The following is a 19110-nucleotide window of genomic DNA, read 5'->3' as shown; positions in this document are numbered from 1 at the left end:
CGTATAGCATGTAGCATTGCCAGGGTGAGCCTGAAACTCTTCAGCATGTAGCATGTAGCATCACTGAGGTGAGCCTGAAACTCTTCAGCATGTAGCATGTAGCATCGCTGAGGTGAGCCTGAAACTCTTCAGCATGTAGCATGTAGCATGTAGCATCGCCGGGGTGAACATGAAACTCTTCAGCATGTAGCATGTAGCATCGCTGGGTTTAACCTGAAACTCTTCAGCATGTCGTCTCCTCTGGCGTGCCACGGCGACCCTGCTGACGCATGACATCCCATAATACTCTCTTGGTTCTATCAAGGATCCTTTACAAGTACTCTAGTACTTGTAAAGGATCTAGTAGTGTAGTACTTGTACTACACCACTAGTGTAGTATTGAGTCGATCCCGATACTGATAGCAGCATCAGTACATCCTGATATAAAATAGTCACATTCTAACCACATTTGTCAGAGAAAAGGCAAAAATATACTTTAAGTTAAATAATCTGTAAACATACAAATCCCAAAGTTCAGACTGTGAGCATACTGAGTAGTTAGTCATTATTTTAGGAGTACTAAATGAATAAATGACATACTTAAATACTTAAGTAACCGAAATTCCTTTTGTTACATTATTGTGATTAGTTGTGACTGATTATTTTCCCCCTGCTATTATTTCCAAAAGCTGCTTTTCAGAGATTATCATACTAATCAAACGTAGAAAGAATCCCAAAAATGTGTATTCAAGTAAAACTACAGTTGCATTGTTTTGCCTGAAAAGTACTGCAGTTTAAAAACAAGTATCAGTAACTTGTTGACCACAATGAATTGACACCAGACATTCAGTTTACTGGCACATAATGTAAAATGTCTACCTTGAAACCAGATTTCTTCGATGAATGATAAAATATATATCAGGAATTCCTGGTTATAGACGTTCAGACCAAAAACTTATTAAACTGATTACAAATGCTGTAGAGTATAATTACACACGTAAATACTCATAAAAGTACTAACTGGTGAGCACGGGAGATTTGTTTCTTCCTCCTCTGCCCTTGTTATTTTAAACATTTTAAACATAGTTGTTTTTAAATGTTTTCCATACAAATCAAGTAGGTCTGAGAACTGAAAACCTGTACTCAAGTACTCAAACTACTTTTGTTAAATTGTACTCGATCAAAAGCAAAAAGGAGGACAGACGGAAAATAAGCGTAAAGCCGCCGAGTCAGAGGAAGTGTGATTCACTCGCCGGGGGAAATGAGAAATAGATTCAGGGGGAAAAAGCGGGCCGGTCTTTGTTTCCCCTGAAAACACTTTCCTCACAAACTGTTTGTGTGCTTTTTGGTTTTTTTTTTTTTTTCTCACTTAATTGCACGTGAAAACACACGCATGCATTCAGACACGCATCAGGAATGTTTGTCAGCGCCGAGAGCAAGCCAGAACAGGGCGCCCGGTGTTGACACAGCAGACGGATCGAGACGCTACCGCTGATTATGACACCGCCGCGCAAACATGGGGCTTATGTCACGGAGTCGTCGTTGGGCGAAACCGCCGATCGGTGACTCAACGCACTGAACAGATACGCTGGCGGCGGCGAAGGGAATAGTGGAAGAGCCGAGGCAAACTGAAAAACCTGCAGAAGTGATGTGGGATGAGGCGGTAAAGTCAAAACTGCCATGTAAACTGACCCCCAACGCAACTTTACGGAAACGCTTGGGCTCCGTTTCCGTGGCGACGGAGGAAACGCTGCTCCTGACCCTGACAAGAAAAAAAATCTATTGACCCGAACTGCTTGAACCCATCAGGGAAGATTTTGTCTTTATCCAAGGATGGTTCCATCCAATTCTGAGAGCGGTTGGGTCAAAGGTCAAGGTCACAAAAAGGTCAAACAGTTATTTTCAATATATCGCGGCCAGTTTTTATCCGATTGATGTCAAACCAACGTCAAAATGTTCAGTTTTCAATTCCGTATCCCCTGACATGCCACATGATGCAGTAACTTTATCACGCTGGTCAACGGGGGGGGGGGTCAAAGGTCAGGAGGGTCACGCACAATTTTTAAAATGTGTTTACATCAGTGTCAAACCATGAAAACGTGAGGCGATTCAAACGACCAGGACAGACGATGGAAGGAGTGGTGGGGTGGATCAAACAAGCTCGTGATCCACTGGTTTCCATGGTGACAAATGTGGCGTTGGCGAGCGCATGGTTAACTACGTCACTAACCAGGGATCGTATGGAACCACCCTCCAGCAGGCTAGTGTTGCTAATTTGCGTCATATCTACAATAAATACAGCACATCTAACATGTTCAATGTGAGATATTCAAATTAATGTAAATTAACATCTGCTTGAAAGCCAAAATCCCAATGTATTTTATTTACATAATTGACTTTTCAGATATTAAACTCAAACAGATAAACACAAGAATAATACAGTCTGGAAACAACGTACACAGAAGTGTAAAATATTCTCTTTTACGCTGGATGAAACTCTGCAAAATGTGAAATGAAGTGGTTCTGTCCTGGTTTGGAAACACGATTCTATTTGCCGCGTCGGTTTTGAAGGCTTCATCCATTAGCTCGCCAACGCCACGCACACGTTCTTCCAAACACGCCAACGGTTCTTGTCCTTTACGACCAAATCCATCCCGACGTCGCGTCTCGCCGCGCTCAGTTAGCGTGTGGAAGCTAACTTTGTGGGTCGTCTTCTAAATCGGGGCCTGTCAAACACGTTTCAGTTCAAAAGTAGTGCAATAATTGCCTTTTGGATTTAAACTTTACTGTCTGTGACTGGACTGGCGACCTGGATGGATGGATGGATGGATGGATTTTACAGTAAATATGAATTGCGTGGACACATGAAGGTGCTCTGTCCATACATTCTTTGTAGGGAAAACATGTTCCTGTGTTTAGGTTTGTGTTTATGTTTGTGTTGGTGTCAGTGTGACCGAAAGAGGAACGCTGATGATATGAAGCTTTAGCAGCTGATGCTGTTGGAGGAATAGTGAAATAAGAAGCCATTTCAGAAAAACCTGTGTTAGGAACTCTTTTTTTAACGACGCGTAAAAAAAAAGACTTCATAACCTGTATTTAGAACGACAAATTTGGACTGTGGAACCCGGCGAACATCCTGATTTGATACAAAACTGCACTTGGAAGTGGGAACCGTGTGACTCGGAGGCAGAAGCGGTGACCACGACTTCAGCCCGTCGACTCGCCTGTCCTCACCAGCTGCCGGCGAACTGGGTGTTTCCGTTGTTTGTTGCGGGGCAGGTGGAGCGCGGCGGCTTTTATCGGCCTGTTTGCTAAAAACAAAGGCCCGTGAGAACGGCGCGATACTGGAAGTATGCGGCGAAGCCACAACAGCGATCCTCGGGAGGCACCGGTGTGAGACACCCGAGCGTCGCTGGGCCGCAAGCGTTGAGCAGGACACCTGTCGTGACCCGAACGGGAGGCGGAGGGACGGAAATCAGAATCAGAAGCTTTATTGTCGTTGTACAGGTACAACGAAATTGCATAGAAGGTTTTGGGGAAATGGTCCTCGGGAAATGACCGAAAAAAGCAACGTGCGTTTGTGAGCGGGAGGGAGAACGCGGATGAAAAGGTGGGACGGGGGAGGGAGGGAGGGAGGGAGAGGCGGCGTGTATGGACACGAAGGCGATAAAGGCCCCGGGGACGTGGAGGGAGAAAAACATTAGAGATGATTCACAGGCATCGCATGGCACATCAACACATACCTCTTTCTTTAAGTCACTCACAAACGCCCCTTAATCTCGCTCTCACACACACACACACACACACACACACAAACCTCTGCTCCACTGACACACACACACACACACACACTCTCGCTTAAAAACAGGCAGTGATGGGGGCGGGGCTTAACGAGCCTGGTTCTCCACTCATCAGGACATGAGAGGGATTCTTCAGTCTGACTGCGTGTGTTGAGATGAAAAGCTTCACCTCGGGCCAAATTACCTGAATGAAACTCTACGCCTGCATTTATGCTCGTATAAAGACATTAAGGCAACGAAGGATCACTGCAGTATTTACACAGGCACCCGAGTGTGTTACAGCGATCATGATTGATGAGATTCCTCTCGTGTTCTCATGGATACGAGCTCGTCTTTCACGCCTCCGACGGCGTCAATGAGCACAATTTGGGAAATGTGCATGTGATTTCCAAGCTGTGGTTTGGAAACGGATTGAAATGTGTGTATTCAGACAAACCACTGTTGTTTTTTTCATATACGATTAAAAAAAGAAAGAAAAAAACAAAAAACAACACGCAGCAGATAGGATCTACAGAGAGAGAGAGCCCACATTAACCAGCATGAGAACACTGCACCTGCATCCCTCAGCACGCACACACACACACACACACACACACACACACACACCCACACACACACACACACACACACACACACGATCCATGGAAGGTAAAGAGAAAACAGAAGCCGGGACACAATGTTACCTGCAGAGGCACAAAACAGGAATTGACATTGAAATATCCTCTAAAACAAGAAGGCAAGTACTAAGATATTAAAAACAGCAATGACTGTTCAGCCCGAGAGTCCAACTTATTTTGGTTCAGCAGCCATTTCACCTAGAGTGAACTGGACGGGTAGAATTCTCACATAATAACCTTTAAATTCAAACTATTAAAGGTTTAGGGTTTTAACATATTATGTAAAATTGACTTTCTAAACGTTTTCCAGCAGTACTAATCATCTCCACATCTGGAACGACGCCCCAGAAGAGAAGACAGTGTGTCCTCTCTCTCTCTGGCTTGTTCCAGGTTTTAAAAAGTGTGTTGCTCCAAGCAGCCAATCAGAAATCAAACCCTACATAGTGTCATCGGGGGTTTTAGCCAATCACAATCAAGGTAGGCTCCTCCCCCTTTTGACTCCTCCCACAATCAGGCAGCTCTGCTCTGGCACATGGCGCCACGAGAGGAAGTGCTTCCTCCTCTTCCAATAGATGGGCGTGTGTGTGGGCGGAGCCAGTCCAGCTCACACAGACACAGCAGATTCTGAATGTAGCTCCTAGGATCCAATATTCAAATAGAGGGAAAATCAAGGAGGAGCTGGAAACTTTGAATCCGAGGTTTCTGGACCGACCAAAATGTTAATTTTCTTTGTTCTGTCTCTTGTTCTGAGAATTGGAGTTCAAGTTTCGACTCCTTCCAGCTGTTTCAGCAAGTTAAAATCCTGGTTTTCCTCGTTCAAATTAAAGCATCTTAAAATATTCCTGTCTTGTTTCTTCAGAGGGCAAAAGTACTTTGGAATTTTAATCCACATCTTTGGCATCGACAGTTAACATTTGTAAAGAAGTGCTCCAATAACATCCTGGACACCAACTCGTCTCACAAGCTAATTTCATAACTCAAGTTTAAATTTCAATATGGTCTGAGGATCCGGTTCAAACATGGTGACGTTCAATATGTACGTCAACCTTCATCGCCACACGATTTTTATACATCTTGAACCAATTTAACTGCAGATGTAGAAAGTCACGTGAAGTGGTTGCAGCACTTGAACACTAAATGATTTATTTAAGGTCTCACATATACAAAATAGTTTTTATTTTATTATTTTTTTCATAGCATGAATAGCATATATATATATATATATTTTAAACTTACGTGAGGTAAACGACGTCATCCAGAGACTTGAAATGGTGTGAATGGCACAGGGACACTTTCTGCAGAGGAAGCAGAATGGTGGAGATTTAGCCTTCACGCTTGATTTTTTGTTTTTTTTCTTTTTTGAATTTACCTGAACAGCGATTTCAACAAACTCCCACAGGAAAATACGTTTTTGCTTCAGTTTAGACTAAATTGGTGTAAATCTGATGTTTCAATAGTTTGTGGCACTTTTTTTCTTTTTTTTTTTTAAATTTGGACATACTGCTTCTCCGGAAGGTCCCTGAACAGCCGTACCACTAACATGTAAACATCAGACGGGCGTTGTGGGGGCCGGGGGAAGGGAGGGGGGGGTGTCTTCTGGTAAACGCAGGTAAACACTTCACCTTTAGCCATGCGGTTCAGAACCATGTCGATCAAGGTGTACGTCCCAGTCCGGCCGGTCCCGTTGCTATGGAAACAAAAGACTTTCACGACAACATTCCCAAGCTTTTATGCTGGTAAAAAAAAAACGCCGACGTACGGTACCTGCAGTGCTCGATGACGGGGCAGGACCGTCCACGGTAGCACTTGTTTACTTTCCTGAGGAGAGACGCCACAGATCACTCATTCTTAAAAGAGTCTTGAAAGAGGCAGATCCTGCAGCAGCATCCCCGTCACAGTCCTCTGCTCCCAACAGGTCTGCGGCGAAGGCCACAGCATGCCTCCTCATCTCAGCCGGGTCAGAAGTCAGCCGCCCGTCAGGAGACACACCAATCGAATGACAGCTCTAAGTTCCTGTCACTGAACGGTCCCTGAACGTCTCATGTGTCCCGAGCTGTGAGGCCCCGTCCGGAAGGCGTCTGGGTGAATTTCAGGAGAGAGTAGAGACTGAACGTAAATAGTTTATAGTTTAACTTCAGGAGAGGCTTAACGTGTCTGGTTCAGCTTCTATGAAGTCCCAGTGTTGGGAAAATTCAGTTTCGACATGAACTAGTTCAAGGTTAAGTTCACAGATTTTTAAAATGAACTCGTTCAGTTCATAATTAATTTCCAAAAAATGACCTACCGGTAGTTCATAGTTCTTTTTGTTTTAAATATTTTTCTGTGAGCTATTACCTCAGAATACTGACATTCTCATCTTGTTGTCAACCATTTAGCCACACTAGTATCCAGCTGCAGCTTCCCATCCCTTCAGTATATTCTCCTAAACCTGCTGCTTGAAGGGTCTTTTTAATGTGGAATTATTAACACACACACCCCTAAAAAAACCAAAAAACAAGAATGGACAGTAGTCCTTAAGGTGCAAAATAAAATATACCAGGCAGGTTGTACAAACAAATTACAAGTTAAAATAGTAAAACCCTCCAGGAGACCATTGTGAACTGCAGTATACTGTTAACAACAAAGTCCAGAAGGTGTGTCGACATAATTCTTGTACTAACATGACCACAATCTGAGGTAGGAACCAGGCTGAGGTAAGAAACTTAAGATGTACCTCAAAGTGCAACACTAGAAGTGCAAAACATCTCAACATTATTTATCTATGTCACTTTTCAGTTTTCAGTGAATCGATTGTTTTCCTGACTTGTTTGCCCAAAGAAAAGTTCTTGAACTTGGGTCATAAAAGTGCAATATTCAGCCCATTATTGGCTTGCCGTTGCCGTGTCTTTTGGTGGTTTTTAGTTGCTTGCGCATACCTTGAAAGGCTCGCCGGGTGCTTCAGTTCAATGTGCCGTCTCGGGTTTGCTGTTGATGTACAGAGTTGATTCTTGAAACCGGGCGGGCAAAGTTTACACAAAAAGGTAAGATGTTTCCACCCGGATCACCACTGAAATTTTCATAAAATTATTTTAATTAATCATACGAATATGAAGTATTAATCGTGGAGGCAGTGCCGCTGTGTTTGTGTTTGCTGTGAAGCGTCGCATGTTGATGACGCATGCAGCGGTGCGGCTCTGTGGTGACTGCGGTTGCCAGATTGGCTGTTTCCCCCCGATATGTTAAGGTCCGTTTACGGTGTGCTCCAGCCGGGTTTTCCACTGCAAAGCTCTAGAAATTTGGCAACCCTCTTAAACAACATTAAACTATGTGAGCGCCGTTCACAAACGTCAAAATAAGCGCGTTCACAGTAACGTTCATCGGGCATAAATAAAGTACGTTCGGTTCACGTTCGCCCAAAATATGAACGAATTCATGAACGAGCGTTCATTGAACTCGTTCAGGCACAACAATGACTACATCTACTTCTAATATTACTACTAATATAACAAATATTACTATTACTGGTAGTACTAATACTACTACTGCTACTACTAATAATAAAGTCGTTTATTAAAGCTCTGATAATGCTTTAATAATCGTTGTAATCATGCAATTGTGTTTTTTTCTCAAGTTTTGTATTAATGAAAGAATGTTGCAGCAGTTCCACACATAATCAAAGTAAATATCATTATTTGGATATGATTTTATTTTGCGAAATATTGATTCAGGGGCTATACCTGCTTGATGAAACACTGCCCTCTAGTGGTAAATACTGAAAACTACTTTTATTGTGAAAATCTGAGATTTGTGTGGAATTATTTCGTGTGGTGATTGAGATCCACATTCACACCAATTACCCACAAATAGGTTTATAAATCTGAAGTATTACGATGTGTAGGGTAAAACTGACCGGAAGTGAACCCCGTGAACAATTTCAAACATCAAAATTTACAAATTTACAAATTTCAACTTTAATGGTCAAATTTGTGACACTAACAAGGAATAGAAAGTTATAGAAAATATAGTAGAGGTGCATCAAAGGGCAAAGACGAATGAACTCCCACATTCACTGGTCCACAACAGGTCAAGCCATCTACTTTGAAACAGCTGTGAACCTTTTCTACTATTCTTTCTTATACTGCACGTTTTTTAGTTCTTACATCTTGTTCACCTGCACTGAGAGGAGCAGCTGTCCAGTTTCATTGTACATTGTATAATGATAATAAATAATACATTTAATAATAAAATCTATAAATAAATAATTCTATTCTATTCAGGTCTTGTTTGGGTGTAGGAGTGTTTTATTTTGAGCCAGCAGCTGTGTTGTGTAGTATATTTGGTGATAATTTTGTTATTTAATCTTAGTCTTCATATTTTCTTACTTTACTCGGTAACGTCTTTTTTTTGTGTTGGTTTTGTATATTTTGAGTGCATACATTTCTTACATTGGGATGAAATCAAGCTTTTTCTCTACCTCCTTGACAGGAACACACGTGACCAAATCATTTAAAAAAAACTGAATTCTAACAGAGAATCGCGGGAATTACAACCAGGACATAAACGGAGGAAAACTAAAGTCATTAAAACTTTGTTGATAAACTCGGAGCAAGTTGACGAGGGAAATCTTCGTCATCAACAACAATAACAACAACAACACGTGACGTCACGTCTCGAGGACGCGCTCTAGCCGACACCACGCGACAGGATGACAAGATGGCGACGACTGTAGAGCCGGAGGAGCGACCGTGAAGGAGAGGAGAGGTACCCGCTTTTCCCTCTAACACCACCGATTTACTGCCCGGCGGTAACCGTGCAGCCTCCGGGCCCTTGGCTCTGGGTGACACCCGCCCGGCGGGCCGGTTTGACAGCCCGCCTCCGGGACGAAGCGTGAACTTTGAGCGATTATCGCTGCTAGCCTAGCGCGCTAGTTTAGCGTGCTAACACTAGCATCACTAATCTCTTAGAAATGCTGTAAAACGTGTCGGGGTCGTACGACCCGGGCATGTTTGTGCAGGGCTGGGGCGTATTTGACGGCAGCTTGAATGACTGTTTCGTGTGGTTTGAATTGGGGGTTTTACACGAGTTCAGCATTTTATAATGGCAGCTCAATAACAGCAGGTTAGCTCCAGCCGGCTAACGTTAGCTGTGACACTTTGAAGTTACACTCTTGGTAAACACTCGTGTTGTCCTGTTGCTGGTTCCGTGTCTGCCGGCCCGGTGGTCTGAGCTGGAGCTGGGTTTCTCACAGCTGCTGTGAGTCTGAGCGGAGTTGATCCAGAAAGCGACGAGGACTGACCGGCAGAGGAGCAGGAGGAGGAGAGGAGGAGGAGGAGAGCAGGAGCAGAAGCAGAAGCAGAAAAGCGCGCTCAGCTCACAGGAGGAAGACTGCACCCGGTCCACACATCTGCTCACGTGTGTCCGAGCCCGCTCACATCTGTATGAATCCACTGTCTGATTCCACTCGCATCTGCCCGAGTCCAGTCAATGTTCAGACACAGGTGTAGTTAACCAAAGTACAGACAGATCCCACCTGCCTGGTCCGTGGTACATCCTGGGCAGGTAGACAGTCCACCTCAAGACACACACACTCCTACATTATGAGTTAATCATTTAACCTCAGAGGCCTGTCACGTCTCTGATTATCACACCGACAGAGACTTTGCTACTTATAGTCTCCAATAGCAACCTTATTGTTTCTCTTGAAGGATGTGGCAACACTGACATGGACTTTAATCAGAGGTGATCATCCCATACGTCACATAGCGCAGCCGGACTGTATCCTCAGGTGGCGGAATATGTATAATTGACCGGTATCCGTATGCGGGAGGGTCTTTCGGCTGCTTTCCTGGGTTGCCAGAGCAGATCTTGAGTTGTCCATCTCCCCGGTAAGATTTGAACCCTCGCCTTCTCGGCACGGGCTCTCTGCTTCAACGTGTAGGAACAAAACTGGAAACTCTCGGGTTTCAATCCGCAGCGTCTTTGCTCAGCTGCACCCTTCAGAAAGCTCTTGAAGTTTTGGAATCTCGGTCTTCTGGACGCTTGTCTCTCCGTCCACACGAAGCCTCGCTGAGGTTTCTCTTTAACTCCTTGTCTGTCATTTAGACTGAAAGATTCGCCACAAAACATCTGCCCTCGGTCGTCTCGTCTCTCAGAAGCGCGGCCGGCTTTCCAGTTATTTTTCTTTTTAAATTTTGGAACGCTTTGATTTGTCAGCATATATGACAATAATAGACGATTGAAAAACAGAAAATAAACAGACGTTGGACACTTTAATTGTAGTCAAGCCATTGTAATAATATGATACCAATAGGGTAATAAGATATTTGAACTAACATTATAATGGCTGCTACAGTTTTTTTTGTTATTGTTTAAAAAAAAAAAAGGCCTGATCACACTTTGCTCCTCTCGCTGCCCCGTTGCTTCGTTCACCTCTCACGTTGTTTGTCAGTCGTGTCGTTTAAAAAGTGCCTGATCTTCGTGTTTTTATGTCCGTTAAAGGGCCGACACGACGCTCCGAGCCGTAATGTGAGGTTGCTTGTCACCTCAGCAGGATGCCTGACAGCAGCTAGGTCTTACTGATCGGCACTGCAGGAATAAATGCGTCCACATTGACACTGTGAATGGAAAACAAACAGCAGCTACCTACTCCTCTGGTGAAGACAAACATGCTCACTTAATTCTCACCGTCCCTCTGTGAAAGTCTATTAATCTGGAGAGCTTTGTGGTCCATGAGGAGGTTGTACCACAATCGTTTAGCAGATTCATATCGAGGACAAGCTGGGTTGAAAAGGACAGGCAAACACTTGGATCCTCATGAGACTCTGGAAAGTCTTCACCTCTTTCCAACACTTTCTGTTGCTCTTTCACTTCCCCTCCGCAAATGTGCTCCTGTACCCGAACAAAGGATGTTCACTTTGCAAGCTCAGAGCTCTTTTGTTAGATAATCTTGCTTTTTCGACCTCAGTGGGGGGGTTTAATCGAGCTCGTCCTCGTCCCGAAAGCTCCTCTATTCTGAGCTCCTGATCCTGAAGCGTGTCGGGGAACATCCAGAGAGTTGATTGTTGGCTTGAGTCCTGTTGGGGAAATGAAAAGTCATATTGAGGAGTCGAACCCTGCAGCTTCTGAAAATCTTCCTGAAGTGTCCATTGAGTCCATCGCAGCTTAGTGACGCGTCAGTTGGTTCCAGACGGGGTTTGTGGTGTTTTGTTGAAGCGGACGTCGCCGCCAGCTCTCGCTGTACGGTTCCTGTGGGGAAAGGCTGCCGTGGGGGAACCTGGAGGTTCGCCTCAGTTCCTCGTAAAACAGGCAGGAAGAGGCCAAGTGATCATTTAGCTGCGGGGTTTAACGCGCTTCCACTTAAACGCAGGAGCTGAGGGGATGTGTGCACGCTCGGAGTGTTTCTCAACTCACACCTTTGTCATGTGAGGATGAAGAGAGGACATGATGTGATGAAAAGGTCATTACTACTTGAGCTTGTGTCGACGGTCACCTTAATCTCAGTTTTGAAAACTTTCATGATGGAAGTTTTGATCTTGAGTCAAGGTTGAAGGATTTAGTGTAAAAAAGAGTTGACTTCAGTGACTGAAGGAAACAGAACAGCCGAGGAGATTACTTAAGCAGAGTGATTTGATGAACTAGTTCACAGAACAGAAGAAAACCTCTTTGTACTGATTTGTATTTGACTTTTCTGTGCGCTGTCCTCTGCAGATAACGCCGCCATGCCCCGGGAGGGCCCCGTTTCTCTGCTCGCCATGGTTTCCATGGTGATATGAAGCCCGCGTGAAAGGTGCACACACAGACGGAACGCACGCACGCACACACACACACACACACACGCACGGGCACGCACACGCGGGACGGCTGGCGGTCGCCTGGCACGGTGTGTGTCAGGTGTGTGTGTGTGTGATGGACAGGTGTAAGCACGTGGGCCGGCTGCGGCTCGCCCCGGACCACTCCATCCTCAACCCCCAGAAGTGGCACTGCGTGGACTGCAACACCACCGAGTCCATCTGGGCCTGCCTCGGCTGCGCCCACGTGGCGTGCGGCCGCTACATCGAGGAGCACGCCCTGCAGCACTTCCAGCAGCAGCAGCACCCGCTGGCCATCGAGGTCAACGAACTCTACGTGTTCTGCTACCTGTGCGACGACTACGTCCTGAACGACAACGCCACCGGGGACCTCCGGCTGCTGCGCGGCACGCTCAGCGCCATCCAGAGTCAGCACTATGAGGTGACCACCCGCAGCGGGCGCACGCTGCGCTCCGTGGGCGCGCCGCCCGACGCCCTCCTGCCGTGCGGCGCCCGCGAGCTGCAGCTGAGGGACGAGGACCGGATGTTCACGGCGCTCTGGCACCGCCGCCGGGCGCTCATGGGCCGCGTGTTCCGCCTCTGGTTCAGTCTGACCGACTGCGGGAGGAAGCGGGAGGAGGAGGAGCGGCGGCGGGAGGAGGAGGAGCGGCGGCGGGAGGAGGAGGAGCAGAAAAGGGAGGCCAGGGAGAGGAGGCGCGCCCTGAAGAGGCAGCTGCAGGAGGAGCTGGAGAACGCGCCCGTCAGGAAGAGCAAGCGCATACGGCGGAAGAGCCAGAGAGTGGCGAGCGCCGCCACCACGCCGCCCATCTTCAAGAACAGGACTCGCAGCAGGACGAAACCTCCGCCCCCTCCGTCACACACCCGCGCGCCCAGGACTCGAAGCGCCGCCACCGCCGGCGCCAAGAAGTCTGCACGGAGCAGAAAGGTTCCGCCGACTCCCAGAACCCGGAGCGGCTCCTCCGGCGGCCGGTCCAAACCCAGGACCCCCTCCGGCGCCCCTCGCACCGCCCCGACCCCCTCCCGCCGCAAGCAGGGCGGCAAGCAGGGCGGCTCGCCGTTCAAGCGGCGTCCCACCGTCACCCCCGGCGTGACGGGCCTGAGGAACCTGGGCAACACCTGCTACATGAACTCCATCCTGCAGGTGCTCAGCCACCTGCACGTGTTCAGGGAGTGCTTCCTGCGCCTGGACCTGACCCAGGCCCTGGAGCTGCTGGCGTCCGCCGTCCAGGGCCAGCTGGCGGGCAAGGCCCTGTCGCAGTCCCCCCTCGCCCAGCGGAGGGGGCTCCAGGCCAGCGCCGGGCCCGGGGCGGGGCTGAGCGGCGGGGCGTCGCGCAGCCAGAGCATGGAGCTGATCCAGCCCAAGGAGCCCAGCTCCAAGCACATCTCGCTCTGCCACGAGCTGCACACCCTGTTCCAGGTCATGTGGTCGGGCAAGTGGGCGCTGGTGTCGCCGTTCGCCATGCTCCACTCCGTGTGGCAGCTGATCCCGGCGTTCCGCGGCTACGCCCAGCAGGACGCGCAGGAGTTCCTGTGCGAGCTGCTGGACAAGGTGCAGCACGAGCTGGAGAGCACCGGCACGCACACCGCCGGCGGCGTGCCGCTGACCCAGAAGAGGCTCATCAAGCAGGTGCTCAGCGTCGTCAACACCATCTTCCACGGGCAGCTGCTCAGCCAGGTAACACACACACACACACACACACACACACACACACACACACACATAAAATAAATCTTCCAGTGAGTAACGATGCAGGGGAAACATCTTCACTTTGTAGCTGATGAGTGTTCTATTCTCAACGCTCATGCTTCTTTTTAATCGAAAACTAACATATGTGACTCAAATGTAAAAAAAAAAAAATTTTCAATTACAATCAAGCGACAACATTTTTTCTTTCAGTTTCTTCATGTCCCACTCAAGGTGCTGACAAAAGATGGCACCATTACTCTATTAACTAGAACTAGAATGCAGTACTTGAAAGCATTTTGGCAGCAACCAACGCTGGTCATATTACTAATGTGACTATACATAAATTAAGTAAATAAAAAAATAGCTTTAGCCCCCACCCCACCCGGAAAATCAAGGAAAAATAGACTTTAAATGGTGCATTCTGATGCATTGTGGACTACTTATTACTACATTATGACAAATATAATAAATCACAGTTGTTATTGGAGGAACTAAACTCCAAATCATATGTTACGGAAGAAACACACTTATTTAAAAGCACATAGCTGAAGTTGTATGCAATACATATACATGAACATAATGTATAGAAAGAGGATGACAAAATGTCTCGACAGCTGTGCACTATTTTGTCGGCGTTCTTTTTCGAAAATCGACCGTCCAAATGGCGTCTGGAGGCTTCAGTGAGACGGAGCCGCCAAAATACTGTAATCTAGTATTATAATAGAATATTCAAATCTAACCGGCAAAGTGGAGGTTATCAAATGTAAAGAGGAAGAAGTTGTGAGTTGATCTGGAATAGATGGAACCGGGGGCTGCAGCAGTAATCAGTGGGGGGGGGGGGGGGCGGAGGACAAAACGGTTAGTGTGTGCTGGTGGAGGCCGACCTCGCACTGCGACACCTGCTCAGGCTCAATGGACGACTGTGTGGCGGTTCCCTCTGACCGCCGCTACCTATTCACCCCCCCTCCCCCCGCCACGGCGTCACGTGACCCCCGCCGGTCCTCTCCCCAGGTGACGTGCCTGGCCTGCGACCACCGCTCCAACACGGTGGAGCCGTTCTGGGACCTGTCGCTGGAGTTCCCCGAGCGTTACCACAGCAACAGCAGGGAGTCGGTGGCCCAGGCCTCCTGCCACCTCACCGAGATGTTGGCCAAGTTCACCGAGACCGAAGCCCTGGAGGGAAACATCTACGCCTGCGACCAGTGTAACTGTGAGTCCTCGCCGCCGCCACATCTGGTTCCTGCGGAGGTTTTTAAGGGGGGGAGGGGGTCGGTGCCTCAAGGGTTAAACGTCATCCAGCTCCTCTCACAATCCCCAGTTTACATGATGAAGCTGAATAAGATGGATATTGTGCCTCTGCGCCAGTTTCCTGTTGGTCACACCTCCTCACATCTCCTCCTCCTCCTCCTCCTCCTCCTCCTCCTCCTCCTCCTCCTCCTCCTCCTCCTGCTCCTCCTCATGTCTCCTCCTCCTCCTAGCTTCCAGACGGTGGGCCTCCTCCAAACCGGTGATCCTGACCAAAGCACAGAAACGTCTGATGGTCCACAAGCTGCCTCAGGTCCTCCGGCTTCACCTCAAGCGCTTCAGGTAACTCCCCCACCCCCACCCCCACCCCCTCCTCCCCCCCCGATTCACCGTAACACAAATCCATAAACAATATGACATCGACTAAGATGACACAGGTTGTTTTTGTCACACAAAGTACACCAGAGCCACACCTGTGAATGAGACAGAAGCTTACAGCTGATTGGCTGTTCCTCCCTCCTCCCCCCTCCCTCCCTCCGATTGGTCCTCAGGTGGTCTGGGAGGAACCACCGGGAGAAGATCGGGGTCCACGTCAGCTTCGATCAGCTCCTGGACATGGAGCCGTACTGCCGCCGGGAGCCGGCGCCCGGCGGCGTGCCCTGCCCCCCCGCCCCCCCCGGCGGCCCCGCCCCCCCGCGCCCAAAGCACTTCCTCTACCAGCTCTCGGCGGTGGTGATGCATCATGGGAAGGGCTTCGGCTCAGGCCACTACACCTCCTACTGCTACAACACGGAGGGAGGTGAGTTCCCATAACAAAATTTGCTCTCACAGCGACAGTGTGTTGCAGAGTCATCATGTATAAATACTCTTCACCACTAGAGGGCAGCACAGAACTTTGCCGGTGAAATGTAAAGTGACAGACGTCAGTGTGGTTAATCTCCACCTCCTGCTACCATCTTGTATCAAAGTACTGTGTCAGTGACAGTGATGGAGAAGTTTTTGAAAAGGAAGAATGTGAACCAGGATCTCAGCTCTTCATCCATCAGGTCCAGGTTTCACACTGAGGGAGGCACTATTAAAAAAAAGTCCTTGCTTTCTGGATTTACTGGATTCCTGTTGATAAAACTTTGATGAGAATGACTTTATATTGTTAATTGAGGCTACAGGGTTTAACATTTTAACATTTCCAGGTGGTGGTGGTGTGACTCCAGAGTTTTCCAAAGAGAAAAGTGTGTCTTGGCTCAAAAAAGGTTGAAAAACACTGGTGTAGAATCAGGAGAGCAGAGAAGTGTTTGATCACCTGACAGCTACAGCATGTTCTCCATATCTTCATCATGTGACGGTTCTCCTCCTCCTCCTCCTCCTCCTCCTCCTCCTCAGGCTTCTGGGTTCACTGTAATGACTCTAAGATGAACGTGTGCTCGGTGGAGGAGGTGTGTCGCGCTCAGGCCTACATCCTCTTCTACACCCAGCGACTGACGGAGGACAAAGACCGCCCGCTATAGGACCACCACCCTCCTGCTCCTCCTCCGCCTCTGCAGACCATATCAGCACAGCCCCCCCCCCGGAGATTCTCCTCCGCCTCTTTTTTTTTTTTTAAAGAGGGCGGGTATTTTTATATCTCCACCAGAGATTTTTTGTTTTTTTTTAACTCTATTTTTCTATACGAGGAAAAAAAACCAAGAGGAAAAAGTTTTACAATCCGGTTCTGCTTCAGAAATTCTTGTATATGATGTTTATATGTAGGTATTTTCAAAAAGAGAGAGAGTTTTGTGATTTATGTACAGCTGTATTTTATAAGAAGAGTATCAAACCAAGACGTGTCTCAGTAGCAGCCGGCAGATTACCTACAGAGAAGATCGCTGGCTCCTTGATTGTAAAATGCGGTTGTGGGGCTGATGTAGTAGCAAAATGAGGTGTGTGTGTGTGTGTGTGTGTGTGTGTGCGTGTGTGCGTGTGTGTGTGTGTGTGCGTGTGTGCGTGTGTGTGTGTGTGTGCGTGTACAAGGAAATGTAAACCTTTCAGGCACATTCAGGGGATATTGTGACAGAAATATGAAACAGTGGGTTTTTTGGCCCTTGTCGTTGACTGGCAGGCTCTCCCTGGTCAAGCTTTGTGCCTTTTAATCTGCACTGTGCCTCTCGCTATATAACCTTTATCATGCTACACGTGACGCTGTACGAGCGCTCATGTGGTGCAGGCAATATGACAGGAAGTAGGAAGGAGTCGTTTGACAAAAGTGAACCTGCAAGTCAAGGCCGAGGGCGAAAACACAAGCATTAGTTTTTTAAAGACAACGTTGCTCTTGGGCCGTGACATTTACGCGTCATTGTAGGGACGAAGTCGCACCGAGTACAGAGTCTAGTGTCTGACTTGATGTAGGTTTTCTGTGCCCTCAGTTTGACTTGCAGGCTCAGTTGTCTTGAGAGAGAAATCCCTGTCATGACTGGACATTCACGTGCCATTTTCAGCACGACGTAGCTCTGGAACGGCTCAATGCCATCACTGAGCCTGCGAGTCCAGACTGAGGGGAACAAATCTCCAGTGCGTGACGGCGTTTCAAACACTAATGTTCACCCTCCTCCACACTCGCAGCTCATTTCGCCCGTTCGGTCGCCTTGCGATGCCGTTCGTCAGATTAGAGCCGCCACTTTAGACGATCATCTGCAGGATCGCTCCGGATCCTTCAAGTTTCTGGAGGTCGGAAAAACAGAAACGCTCAGTTTGGCCCCCCCGTCTGTTCTGAACGTCGCCCCCTGGTGGAGGTTTGAAGGCGTTAATCTCAACCTAACCAATGTTCAGATCAGCTCAGTTTCTCCTGCTGATCAGCTTTTAGTGGAACAACAAAAACCGTGAACTGTGAAACCGAACCTTCCAGAAGAATCACAATAACTGAAATATTTCAATCCTTTTTTTTTAATTCCCGTTTGTGCTTCATACATTTAAAAAAATCAAGGTTCTGCCGTTTGGTAAACGCTGTTGACTCCCAGCAAATCAGGGCAACGGGCTGATTAAAAAGTCGGCAACCAGAAAATCACCAGAATGTGACGGAGAAGCCGCGGCGGCCATCTTTAAAGTCGCCGACTACAAAACATACGAAGGGAAACCGAATCGATTTTCTTCACCGTTATGAATGTGGACGTTGTGATTTTAGGACGTTTTCCGATGAGCCAGAAGAAAACGTTTTTGTTAAATTAAAAAAAAAAAAAAAACGGTTTTGGGAAAATCAGTTGACATGTAAAATTTTATTTAAAAACAAAAAAAATGTTCTTAAATCTTCCATCCTGCACCTTTAACAATCATTCAAAAGTTCAACACTTCCTGTTGTTTTCCCTGTTTTTGTTTTGTCCAGATGTTGGTCTGAATGTGTCCAGGTGTGGTTTCTGAGCTCAGTGCTGCCCCCTGGCTGCTCCAGAATGTAAACGCTCTTTAAAAAAAAAAAAGAAAGAAAAGTGGCCTTTTCTCGTCCCGGCAGATTTTTTTTGGTTTCAATCTCACCAGCATTTTGAGCCTGAATGTATTTTTGTACGATCTTTCTCAGAGGTTCTGCGTTCTGTTCGAACACCAGCAGCAGCGTAACGCTCCGCTCTCACACTCATCTGTTAGCGGTTCAATTCCCGCTCCACTGGTGTGTGTGTGTGTGTGTGTGTGTGTGTGTGTGTAAATTTATGGAAGTTATACTATGCAAATTGTTACCTCAAGTTGTTTTCTAGAGAAAATTACCTCAATAAATGAGAATATTTTTTCATTTTTCTACAAGACGCATCTGTGTTTTTTTCTCTCATTGCATGGTTTTAGTTTTTAACTCCAAACAAATCTACAAAGTTCTGACTGTTACAGTTTTGGTAAATGTATCTGATGTTTATATCCTAATGGTAAAATACTGTGAATAAGATCTGAGGACGTCTTGATATTCTTTGATTTCTTCCCGTGTTTAAAAACGAATCTAATGACCTGTCGCTGCTACAATACTGTTTTTTTGTTTTCTTTTAAAT

The 19110-nt window shown here is 47.1% G+C and overlaps 1 protein-coding gene and 1 long non-coding RNA gene across 2 annotated transcripts in view; one reads left to right on the top strand and one right to left on the bottom strand.

Moving 5' to 3' along the window:
• LOC308146444 overlaps positions 1-6297 on the bottom strand; it is a 29762-nt gene extending 23465 nt beyond the window's left edge. Inside the window, exons 1-3 of the long non-coding RNA XR_013937111.1 lie at positions 6161-6297; positions 6019-6083; positions 5633-5691 (exon numbers count right to left, since the gene is read on the bottom strand). This is a non-coding gene — a long non-coding RNA (uncharacterized lncRNA). The remainder of the gene's footprint in view (positions 1-5632; positions 5692-6018; positions 6084-6160) is intronic.
• Positions 6298-9092: 2795 nt separating this feature from the next.
• Positions 9093-18874, top strand: usp44 (ubiquitin specific peptidase 44). The gene is made up of 6 exons (XM_080518693.1): positions 9093-9136; positions 12083-13858; positions 14882-15080; positions 15349-15457; positions 15667-15914; positions 16496-18874. Exons 2-6 carry the CDS (start codon positions 12281-12283, stop codon positions 16618-16620), a joined length of 2259 nt encoding a protein of 752 aa, XP_080374819.1. The 5' UTR covers positions 9093-9136; positions 12083-12280; the 3' UTR covers positions 16621-18874.
• The last annotated feature ends 236 nt before the right edge of the window (positions 18875-19110 follow it).

Source organism: Blennius ocellaris (assembly GCF_963422515.1).
Source record: "Blennius ocellaris genome assembly, chromosome: 22".
Taxonomy (NCBI): Eukaryota; Metazoa; Chordata; class Actinopteri; order Blenniiformes; family Blenniidae; genus Blennius; species Blennius ocellaris.
This window is presented reverse-complemented; position numbering and strand designations above follow the sequence as displayed.

Coding starts and splice junctions, on each gene's coding strand:
- usp44 (XM_080518693.1), top strand. CDS start 12,281: ATGGACAGGTGTAAGCACGTGGGCCGGCTGCGGCTCGCCCCGGACCAC. Junction 13,859..14,881: donor ACGGGCAGCTGCTCAGCCAG/GTAACACACACA, acceptor TCCTCTCCCCAG/GTGACGTGCCTGGCCTGCGA. Junction 15,458..15,666: donor CTTCACCTCAAGCGCTTCAG/GTAACTCCCCCA, acceptor ATTGGTCCTCAG/GTGGTCTGGGAGGAACCACC.